Source organism: Eleginops maclovinus, chromosome 3, assembly GCF_036324505.1.
Source record: "Eleginops maclovinus isolate JMC-PN-2008 ecotype Puerto Natales chromosome 3, JC_Emac_rtc_rv5, whole genome shotgun sequence".
Classification (NCBI taxonomy): Eukaryota; Metazoa; Chordata; class Actinopteri; order Perciformes; family Eleginopidae; genus Eleginops; species Eleginops maclovinus.
Window position 1 is genome coordinate 21,847,741 of NC_086351.1, and position 12,494 is coordinate 21,860,234.

General features: G+C 40.3%; 1 protein-coding gene across 5 annotated transcripts in view; it reads left to right on the top strand.

The window, feature by feature from the left end:
• oxr1a (oxidation resistance 1a) overlaps positions 1–12,494 on the top strand; it is a 163,748-nt gene that overhangs the window by 123,880 nt on the left and 27,374 nt on the right. For 4 of the 5 annotated variants that reach the window (XM_063879537.1, XM_063879539.1, XM_063879536.1 and 1 more), the window contains 2 exons: positions 1,962–2,069; positions 3,963–4,076. The exons of the other annotated variant lie outside the window; for it this stretch is intronic. In XM_063879537.1, the coding sequence (XP_063735607.1) occupies positions 1,962–2,069; positions 3,963–4,076 (222 nt within the window). The remainder of the gene's footprint in view (positions 1–1,961; positions 2,070–3,962; positions 4,077–12,494) is intronic. 5 annotated transcript variants of the gene reach the window in all.

Below are 12,494 nucleotides of genomic sequence, written 5' to 3' on the forward strand. Positions count from 1 at the left end.
TCACTTTGTATATATAATATTTGAAATATGAATTCCTCAGAGGTATGTTGCAAACCACATTCTAGCACATGCACAGTTCATCTCTTGGTTTCTGAGTTTGCAAAGGATTTTGTCTTTTGAAATGCCGTTTCAAACCTGTGTGATAGTGAAATATGCAATAGCTTCCCATTTTCCGCTTCCCAATGATTTTCAGTTGTAACCTAGGGGAAACAATGGTTGTATTTCGGAGCTTGAGTTGGTGCTTGTCAGTGATATTAACTGTAAAAACATTCACTGGCTGCTAACGACTTCTGAGTTCTTTCTGCTTCTTCCCCTCGATGTTGACCTGACTTTGATCCTGTTCGTGTCATGTGTGACTACCTCATGTAGTGTTACCAATGTTCCAGCTTGTCCGTCCTAGTTCCCCTTTACTGAACTACCTGTGTGTGACTCTGCTGCATGTGTCTCTGTCTGGGTGCAAAAATATCCTGCTTGAAACAATCTGTCATGTCAAGAATGTAGAGAAACTTGGTCTTTTTCTGGGACTTTTTGCAGACACACACACTCTGAACCAGCGAGGCAGTCCCATGACTGTTGCACTAAAACATACAGTGCCATTATCCTGTCCTAATTATACACGGCTCAGAGTCAGTCCTGCTTGTCTGGTTCTCGGGGGTTTTCTCCCTGAGCTCATTTTTTTCCACTCTATGCCATGTTCCTCCCATACGCAGGCTCTTTCCGACATGGTTGTCAGCCTTATTTGGGAGGTAGAATCTCCCACTGGGCATGTTAGATGCTTAACTTGTTCAGACATGTGCAGCACGTCTCTGTTGTATGGATTTTAACTGGTGGAGACAAGCGAATGCACCTGCGTAAAACTGCAGGGTGCAGCAGCTGAGCACAGGATGTCGCCACAACAGAACCCTTAATGATACGTGAAACCTCAAATAACACCAAGTACTACTTCTTCTTCTGCTTGTTTCTGCAGTGAAGATACAGGAGTTGTTGTTTTTTTATCGAAAATGGAATTAAATGAATACCTTTAGGTTGACAGGATATTAAACGGAGAAATATTGGACTCTGGTTACATAGTTACGCCTCTTTTTTATTTTAAAAACAGCATATATCAGTAAAAAGACTTGACAGGATAAACAATACAATAATAAGTAAGTCAGAGCTGCTAATGTTAGGCTACAATCCAATGTAGTTACCTCCAGGATTGACTTCCACACAGCGGGCAAACACCACAAGAATATGCTAGTCATGAGCAGGAGCTTTTTTTAAATTACTCGCAACCCCGAAAAAAGTACAATGAAATGCTCCTTGAAAATAACGCTCGGTGACTACTTTAGCGAGTTAGCTACTTAGCCAGTTATGCTAGCAAGTTACTGGTAATAGACCACTTCCACCTTTTTGTGGGCTTCTCGCACCATTATCTGTTGCTTTACAGGCTTTACCATCATTCAAATAATAACAAAAATAATAATTGGTGAATTAATCAATAATGAAAACAATCAATTTATGCTGACTTTATACTTTAGCTCTTGTTTTAACTTGACAAAAAGCAGGGGGCAGCTACATGAGTTTTCCAAGATAACGCAAGACTGCTGCTGACATTCACGTCAGTTCAGATTCCTGCCAGCAACATCGCCTCCCATGGGAATCTATTCCTGGTCAACAGCTGACAACTTTAATTTGCATAACACCCCAAAATCTAAACGTGCAAAAATCCAAAGTTAAGGTAGTAATTGCCCTGCTTTTCTCTCTCTCTCTCTCTCTCTCTCTCTCTCTCTCTCTCTCTCTCTCTGTCTGTCTCTGTCTCTGTCTCTGTCTCTGTCTCTCTCTCTGTGTGTGTGTGTGTGTGTGTGTGTGTCACTATCTGTGTCACATCTTCAAGTCTTCTCTCTGCAGCTTCATGAAAATGCCCTGTGCAGAATGCGGAGTGTTAATTTGTTTGTCCTCTCTCTTGTTTTGTGGTCCAGGTGGAATCGCGGGACACGTTGAACAGCATTTCGCTCAAGTTTGACACAACACCCAACGAACTGGTTCAGCTGAACAAGCTGTTCTCCAGAGCAGTGGTGCCTGGCCAGGTGTGAACTGCCGTGCACGCCCTCACTGATATATTCAGCTGCAAAACTTCATCACTGTCCTTCAGCAACATCTCACCTGCACAATCTCACAAACAGCTCAATCTCACCAGGCCTGCTTTCCACAGTTAATTATGCATTCTGTGCATTGTCTGAATCTCACAGTCACTTAACATTTTCCATAGTGCCGAAGGAATCTTGAAAAGATTTATACAAAAGCTTTTTTGGGAGACATGTGTTTATATCTACTTAATTTATCAGAGGAACTTGCTGCCTCACAACCCTACCATCTCCATCACCACTTAATTGCCTGATAATTACAGCGTCATTGCTCCCATTAGGATGCAATTCCTTGCAAAGGTCCTATTTTGTTTCTAAAAAAGGTATAATAATATGCTTCAGAAATCTCCCAAAGATGCTTTAGTTCCGACAACATGGCACAAACCCATCTTTAACCCACTAAACACACGGCCAGCTTCCCTTGGCTTTCATCTCTTTGTCTTTGTTTCAGCAATCGACCAAAATTCTTTTTTTTTAATGGGGGAAAGTGACGAACATCCAAAAAGATAATTTTGTGTCTCTATTTCTTGGCGTCAAAACAAAATCCAGAGGAACTGGGAAGAATCACATATGCCAATCCAGTTGGCATCTCCCGTCTCATCTCTCTGGAAACAATGCTGATTTGAGCTGCATCCAAAGTGTAGTGAGGGCTATAGAGCACGTAAACCCTCCACTCTCCTCCCCTTTCACACCTCAAGGCCAAGATTTACCACAATAAAGACATATATTTTCTGTATCCCTAAAGCTGTACATAGATGAAATCTTTGTTTTTCAAGTCAAAGATAAACCATCTAAATATATGTTATGAAGCTAGGTTAGCTTCAATTAGCATAACGACTGGAAACAGCTTGCAGGGCATTACAACCACAACTTTATTATTTGTACAGATTCAGCAGACCCATTGCCATGTGCTGCTAAGAATAAAAAAATATATTTGTACGGATCCAGTCTGCTATACTGTAGCTCTCACCCTGTTTCCAGTCGTTGTGCTAAGCTAGCTGTCTTTTGGCTTAAGCTTCATACTAAACAAACAGTTATAAGAGTTGTGTTGATATTCTAATTGAACTCTCAGGAAAAAAAAGAGTATATATGTTTATTTCTGAAATGATTACTAAAGTATTTCTTTAAAAGCTAGCACTTCCCCTCCTGTCACTACATTATGTAACAGACATGACTATAACTCACCATATGTATGGATAGCAATATGCATTTCTCAGTGTGTGTTTATTGCACACACACAAGTTGCTTAATGGTTAGTAAATGGGAAAAAAGTGTACCTTCAACAGTTTTTATTTATCTATTTTTTCCAACAAAGATTTTTTAAAGTAATGGTTGCAGCTCAAATATGAAAACATGTAGATTTTTTATATTTTAAAGTAAAATATCTCTGGATTTTATGAATTTGTATGAGCTTTGTTGTCTATCTTCAACATTTTATGGACTAAATGATTAATCAAATATATTTAAAATACTCAACTTAAACATAAAATTGGTTCACAAGAAAAATCACATTTGAACACATCACAGAAATACCATACCTACCTTCACTGTATGTTTTAAATACAGGGAAACCAACCGTTCCCATGTACCGCTCACTGATAATCCTGACATGTTGACTTACTATCTATCACCTTCCCTTTCTGTGTTTGTCCCTGTCATTACGTGAGAATATTCATGTGATTTATAATACACTGTTTTTTGTCACATTTGTGGTGAGGCTGTGTGTGTATGAGTGAGTCACTTTTATCTCTCCCTGTCCGTGCATGTGTGGTGTGCAAATGTGTGTTTGCACAAAGGCAGTGCCTGTGTAAATACAGACATGGATTATGTTCGCAGGTTCTGTATGTTCCTGATCCCGAGTACGTCTCCAGTGTTGGAAGCTCCCCCTCCCTCAGTCCCATCAGCCCCCTGTCTCCCACCTCCTCAGAAGCTGATTTAGAGAAAGTGACGGTATGTTGACCTCTAATGCACAATCTCACACACTCAGAACAAAGTATATTAACCAAACTAATGTCATGCTATTCATGGGTAGTATAATATCCTCTAATCCAATTTCAACACCAGTTGTTAAATAGGTTTTGCAAGCTTTATATTTTTTTCATTTTAAGTTCTTGAAGTGAAGCTAGGGTTTAAAAGTGTGTTTGTTATTGTAATAATAATTTTAGCCACAAGATACTGATACCCATGTTCTAAATAAGACTCAAATATGCATGTGTTCTTAAAGGTGATTCTAAGCTATGTTAAATAGTTTGCTAACTCGCATGTGCCTTTAGTCCCATTGATACATGGGGCAGTGGTGCACTTCAGCATCTGGTGGCAGGCATGGGTATTACAACAACAAACACTGAAGGAAAAATGCACCTGCCAACACAGTTTTGAAAGTAGAATAAAATAAGAAAAATGTTCCTTGCAAAATATTTTTCCCCTGTCATAAACTTAAGAACACAGGTTAAAATACATTCAGGATCAGGCTTTGATCAGCAGATGTGTTTTTCTGGTTTGCCTCTCAGGGCTTCTGTAGTCATGAGGTCATGCACCGGGAGGCAGAAAGACAGAATGTGCCAACAGCCTTCAAGGATAGGTCAGAACATTAAAACTTGCCTTGTATTTCCAAGGCCAGAACAGGAAGTGATGTGTGCGTACTGTCTTACACATAAAGTCAAAATCAAGGACATACGTTTTACACATTTGTTTCCTGTACTTCACTGTGGTAGAGGTTGAGGCACTTCTTGTGAGACTGTAAAAGCCTACAAAACAGTAAGAGGAGAATTCAAGATTGCATGTGAGGGAGCTTTACTGAAGTTATGTTAAGGAGAGCATTCAATCACACACAAATGCAAAAATGTCAATGACACAATGATGTTAAGGATGTATTGTGCATGAGTCCAGGGAACAAGGTGTCATAATGCTACCAACTAAAAAACACAATACATATATTGATTTTCATAAATTAAAGCACCTGATCAAGTTGAACAGCAAAACTAAATAGGTTTTAAAAGACTTGTAAGTTACTCATAAACCAAAATTTGATATTTTTGATTTGTTTTTAGGGCTCTTGGATTGAAATCCAACTCAACTCTGGCTGTATTGTACAAAACGTTATGTAGATGGAGTAGTAAAAGCAGCAAAAAAATAAGACAATTATCCTGAACAGTTTTACACTGTTATTAAATGGCATTTATAAAGCTTTTCTGTCCAAAAAAAACTTGTTCTTTCCCAGAGCTTCAACTGCAATAATAACATCTATTGAAAAGTTAAAGTACAGTATTTAAGACAATACTGTTCAATCTTAGCTTTTGAATGCAGCTAGGTAGTTTAACATAGAATATTTTATCAGCATGGTCTTCATGTACAGTATTTATGACTGTAATCTACAGAAAAAAAATCTCTCTAGTGTCTTGTCACAGAGTTTAATATATAATCACTTGCATTCTATATCTTAAATTAGGGTCATTCTCAGCATTGCTTTAATAACTAATTGAATTGACTTGTATATGTATTTTTTAATAGGTATTTTTCATTGTATTGCTGTCATAAGAAGGCAGCACAAAACATGCAGTTCTTACTGTATGTACTTTCATATATACCATCTACATGTCCAAAAAGACTCTGATCATGTGTGTGCTTCCTGTGTAATTGACTACTTTTTAACTCACATTGCTATAAGGAGGGCGAAGCAGCGCAGCGTTCCTGGAAAAAGTGCTGGTGTTCATTACCAATCATGAAGCTGACATGTAGACTGCTGGAGCATTTACACTACAAAGTTCATGTGTGAAATGGGCTATTAGAAAAACTGTCTCTGCTAATGCATGGCTCTTAATTAGTATCCAAGCTGCTGACAGCAAGTTCGGTTTGATTCATTATGGTAGTTTATTTACATGACGATGGAGATGTCGCCAGATGTGTTCCTGTCCACCTCCAAGTGCATGCTTTAAGAAGTGATGACATATTCAGATTGTATGGCAGGAATTCAGGATACCTACCCATGCATCAAATTCTTTCTCTTTAATTTTAGTGTCGTTTCTGTCATATTGAAGTGGAACTCTTTGGGTTTTAGACTGACAAAAATCATAATTACATCAGCTTGAACTTTATGAAACTGGGATGGTTGTTGTTGACTATTTTCTAGACTAAACAATGTAGAATATAATAGGGAGATTGATTTATCATGGTGTCGTTACCTGCTGCTTGTTAGGTTTAGTCCTGCTCTGATGTATGGCCAAATGTACATTGCATCACCTCTCATTTTCTCTACTTGTCCCTCTCAGCTTGACTGGTGTCACATAAGCAATAGGAAGGGTCTGCAGGTCAGAGGCATCATGTACATTGTGTCTGAAGTGTCTTCAGGTCTGGTCCAGTCAGCGGAACACATCCTGTCCTCACCGCTCTAACATCAGCGGTGTAAGCCATCATCCTCAGGTCTTGTGTCTGCAGCATCTGAATCAGCCAATCACTAAGCGCCGCAGGAAACCCAGTGGTCCCTTAAGAAATATGACTGTTTGCTGGTCTCCATGGAAACAGACGTCTTGTTTTGCCTCTTTTGTAAGAAAATGGATACTGCCTTCTGCATCGCCATCACTGTCACTTAGGCTCCCTCCCAACTCCAGCGTTCTGCTCTCATCTCTGTCCGCTAATTTCTCCCCCCGGTTTCCAAAAGAAAAAGCCCCCGTTCATTTAGTGCTTATCTATTTAGGTCATGCCTGCGAGAACGGGAGCGTACTCTGTGGCTCTCGACGGGTGAGGATCAGAGAGAGGGGCTTGGACTGCAGTGAAATTAAGCCTTTAAAAGTGATGCCGTGTCTGATATTTAGAGCAACTAATGAACAGAGTGGCTCCCATTCCCAGACAAGCAGCCAGGCAGCAATTATTCCAAGCAGAGGAAGTGTGCTTGGAAGGCAGAAGGGAGGGAACATTACCTCACCCGATGTGCCAGTTTTGTATGTGTTTGTGGAGGCGTTGTGTGTGAAAGTGTCTGTATCTGTCAACTATCTGGCATGTTTGTGCATAAGCCTGCAAACTCCTATCTCTTTCTCTTCCTTACAGAAGCAAGCAGCATCCAGGTGCTGTTTGATTTTCAAACCACAGGAAGGCCCTTCATAACTCACTCTGCTTCTTTTTTTTTACTCCAGAATCCCGACATCTTTTAATTACAAGCCAGTTTTGGTGCTCACGTCTCAGTGAGGATATTATCTAAATGAATGGTTCTGGGAGGTGTGTAGTAATAGCTGGTGTAACCCTGATGAACTACTTTCAGATGCTTCTCTTTCCTTTTGGATATAAAAAGAGTCAGCTCTAGCAGGAGATTTAAAAAAAAGCTATTAGGTGTTCAAATAGCCTGTCAAATCATCAAAGCCAATAAAACTTATCGAATCACTGCAGAATATTCATTCAAATCTAAAATTAGCTGCTAATTCTAGCCACACCTAGCTAGCTTGATTAGCAAGCTGCATCTGTACCTCATGTTATCTGGAATAATTCAGAAGCTCATTTTTGGCTAGCCAAAACCCTGTTGTTTTTTTTGTACGTACCAGATAAAATAATCAACACATTTCTTAAAGTGTCTTTTGGTACAAATGAAGGCTGAACTACGCTGTGATAGTGATGCTATGTAGCTGCACCGTGGTAGCTACTTAAAAGAAGACCATAATATACATATAAACATTATAATTTATTGAACAAGAATTTAAATAAACAATAACCTTAACTAATAAACTCATGAGTGTAAGTATTGAGAGAGGTAATAAAGCATGTGACTCTTTATTTTTTACCTCTTATTTATACAGATCTTTTTAAAAGGAAGAATGTGTATTTCTTTTTACCTTCAAAAATCACATTTTCTAACTTAATAGTGCTTTCAGCAGAATAATGTTGTGCAAACAACTGCAAGACGATTCTCTGGAGTCTGTTTGAATACGGTAGTTAAACCTTCCTTTTTACAGCATTAAGTGCTGGATGGAGGAGCATCTGTGTTAAACATTGACAGAGATTGCACACATCTAATCTATCAGTTTATAAAGTTACAGGTGCTGTTTGTCATGATGCTTTAATTGAACAGAAACAGTGAGGTTTAGGTGAGTTGTATTATTCATGTAGTTGATGAAAATAGATTAAATATTTAACATCTTCTGTATGAATACCCATAAATTACCGTTTTGAAAACGCAGCAGAGAAAAGGGCTTATTTGACAGAGGAATCAAATCTAATCATCATATGCTTTGATGCACTTGTGCCCATGCTTAGTTAATACGGTAAAAGTATTGCAGAAAACCAGCCATGTAGTTCAGAGCTCGTCTGACGGAGAAGACAGCCCTGAACAGCCCCTTGCTCTGCCTGCCAGCCTGCTGGTACTGGCAGCAAAAAGTAACACATCTTGCAGGCATGTATCATTGGCTGACTGTGTTTGTGTGCATGTGTGTGCGCGCGCATGGGTAGCTGGCTGACTTTCCGGCTGGCGGTCTTGCTGTCGTTGGATTATTTGGCAGCCATCGGTTCACTGGCGTTCTTGCTCCCTGGTCATCTGTGTGGGCAGGCTCGTCCTCTTTGTCCTATCCGGACCTTCCTCATGCTTCTACTGACACATACACACCATCATGCATGATTACTCTCTGTGGTGGCACAGCTACTACTGTGACCTTCTCTGTCTCTTCCTCTTTTGCCTCCCTCCTTCCTTCCTTTCTTCCGCTGGGTTGTGATCTAAAATTAGTGATGGAAGAAGTAGAACCAGTTTAGATTGCCTATATGTGGTGCGCTACATTTCTGATGATCTCACTCAGGTGAGGGTTTCATTTCAGAAACTCCAGAAGCTATTATCACAGTTTTAGTGAGAATATTATGATTAAAAATAACATCTACTTGTTTTTTTAGCAGAAATAGGGCATCAGTCACTAATATCTTCCTTGGATTGTTTTTAAATCTGTTCTTGATGAAGTCCACATCTGATTCATGTTCTTACCTGTGTCTTTATAAGGATGTATCCCATCGCCATGTTTAATACAAAGTGCATGCCTATAAAATGGCATGAGACTACATGCAAGTGTGCACAAACATAACATGTTAAACTAAATAACTTTATAGAATTAAGTCAAGAAGGCCTAAACAAAATGTAAACAGGTGGAGCACCAACCTCTATTTGATTTTAATAGTGCTTTGTAAAATAATTATCAACTAATATTATTGTAATTAAAGTGTGTCTGGTGTAACCTCAGAACTTATCTGCAATAACGAAACATAATCAGAATCTATGCAACAACTATGGATCTTAAAAAGGCATTTCTTCCTAAAGGCTGCTGTTCTTTAATGACCCATCCAGTCTGAGCAGTTACTTTGGGCGATATGAATAACGGCACTGACTGTACTTGACGTCTTCTGCCTACTGACATTTGATGAATCCCAAGTGTTTGTGTGCTCCCTCTTGCAGAACGCAGCCATGCCCACAAGGTGGAGCTCTGGATTGATTTCTGATAGCACCATGTGTCAATGACCAGGTCAAAGCCATGTGGCACCTGCAGCTTCTGAAATCTTTATAACATAGAGAGAATAGCAACTAACATAAAATACATTAACCACAGATTGAGCCAAATGTGTTTGACTCATAGGAAATAGTATCTTTAAATTATATGCAATATGATTTGTCTCTTTGATATATTGCGTCTGACCTTTAATATCGCTCTATTGCTTGGATAGACGCCATGTTTTAGAAAGCCTCAGCTTCTGGCTGTTTTCTTTTCTTTAACTGAAAGAAATATTGGTTTTAAACTGAAAGAATATTGATTTCTCTGGCCCCACCACCGCTGTCATCTAACAGAGTTTCACCGTCTCCGGTCTGCAGCATCGGTGTCAGCCCCCCCACAGCCCCCTGTAGAGAACATCACTGCGATGCCGTGCTCCACGGACAAGCTCCTGATGGCCCCGTCACGCCTTATTTTGCCCAGCACCCCTACCCAGCTTTTCTCTTCCTGTTTGTCGATTTTCCATCCTACCTTCCTTACTCCCTAATCTCCACACACACACACCCAACACACACAGCATTTACTCACAGCAGCTCTTTCATCTTTGGATTTCGGTGCTCCAGCCAGTGTACTATGCTGCACTATGTCTTTTCCCTCCCTTTGATGTCATACACGCTGAAAGAAATCCCATTACCAGGACTGCTAGAATCTGGTCACTTCAGGACATTGACACGTCTTGGCTTACCTCCAATGAGGTTAAATATAGTCTTAATTGGATTTCTACCTGAGGTTGTGTTAGTTCTCTACACTTTTCCTTCTCTAAAACCTTACCTTAATTGCCTTTACTTTGACATTACTTTGCATTTACTTTCACTCACATTACCTTACTTTGATTTTACATTGACTCAGATTACCGAACCTTACCTTTACCTCACCATCACTTTGACTCAATTTAGTCTACCTTGCCTTAACCTTGAATCACATTCCCTTACTTTGCCTTCGAATTAAATGACCTAACTTTCCCTGATTTTAACTACCATTACTTTGACTCACATTACCTTACCTTGCCCTATATCTGTACAGGTCAACAGATTTGAATGAAAAGTCTGCATAAAGCTGAAGGTTAATATGGATCATAATAAAGAGACGGGCAAGTTTAGAATCATCGTTCACAATACCAAACTCCAGCAGCAGCTGAGAAGATATTGGATTTCGTCGAGCCCAGTGCAGGACAAACACTGGTCATATATTAAAGGATTTCAGGGCTATGAAAGCAGCAGCCTGGAAAAGCAATACTCACTTGAAATATGAGCATTGGCTGTGGCAAGGTGATGCTGTCTTCCCTTCCATAGCATAACACTTTATTGATCTGTCAGCTCTCTACCACTGTACCAAATAGTGACATTTTCTGATTTAAACCAGTGCCCACTCCATAAAGTTTTGGAATAATGTGATTTTTTAAATGTATGAAATCCAGTAACACTAAACCAGTATAATCCCAATTTGATCTGAAGTTGCTCTGGTCACTGCCTGGTGTTCCTGAGGTGAGGTTGTTAAGGGAGAGAAAGCACCAATAGCAGCATGCAGCAGGAAGGAGAAGGCAAAGCAGGTAGTCACGAGGAAGAGGAGTTGGCAGCTTGATGTGTGAGACACGATTGAGGCTTTGGATCAGGTGATGATGAGTCGCTGATGTACCATGACTCTGCAGGTTCTGTCTGAGCAGAATACCTCGGGCTGATAATGATAAAATTCACATTAAAAGATAAATAAAAGGACAGATTGTCAGCTTTTGACAATATGCCACCATTGGCTGCCAATTAAACAGAGCAACTTAATCTCACTCTTTTATTGCCTGTATTTCCTCTCATCCTCCCACACAGCAACATAAGTGCAACGCTATTATGTGTTCGCTTTGCAAGTCAACATTTGGCATTTTACCAAAATAAGTCATAACCCATCACTTTTGTGTGCAACATCTGTCAGCTGATGAACAGTGAGTGCCTCAACAAAGAGCTTTCATGTGGACATGTGATGGCTGTTACCAACATATTGCGCCCCTTTCTCACATGTGCCAGATCTAATGAGAAGAAATCATGTGTTTGTTGCATCTTTATGAGGGAGGACATGTTTTGATGCACTAGCTGCTCATTTCCACCCAGGTGTGTGCAGCACATGTGGACAACCTGTGTATCCCAGGTGTGATCTAGTCAGTGTTAACTATGTGGGAAAGGCTGCTCATATTTAACCTTGGAGCAGGAAGGTGAGCGTGAATGAGTCATTGTGAAGTGGAGCGATTAAGTGCAGTTGTGTAGGTGAGGTGAGCTCAGTTTAAGTGGATGACGAGCTGGTTCGAACAGATAAAGTCCTCCTCATAATAGTTGGGCCTCAGATCAGGGATCCGGCTCTGTTTCTGCTTTAAGGATGTTCTTGAAACTTCACTTTTCTCTCTTTTTACATTAGGTCTCCTTATCTTGTACGGGGAGACTTGTTTTGGCTGTAACAGATTGGCCCGGCCCCCTCAGCCCTCCCTGGCTGTGTCTGGGCTGCTGGTGTCGGTGCGGGTCAGTAGCCGCAGGCTGTTTTGTGTACCGCGCTGGACGGACACGGAGAGAGGGAGGTGTGGGGGTGGGAGTCAGGAGCAGCAGACAGTTGTTATGGGCTCTGGCTGTCTTCTCTAAGCTCTTCTCTGCACTTCTCCACCATCCAAATCCCCCTCGTTTATAACTCCCACACACTCCTCTCTGTCCTCCTTTTCCCTTTTGTTCTTTGTCCTCACTCCAATCACTCTCTTTCATTGCCTTTAGCTCCCTTTATTTCCATGTCTTTTTGTTTCTCCACCACTGCTTTTGCTACTATTTCTACATTGCATTCCTCTTCCCTCATTTTCCTCCCATGCTTTACTTATTTCCATCAGATCCGA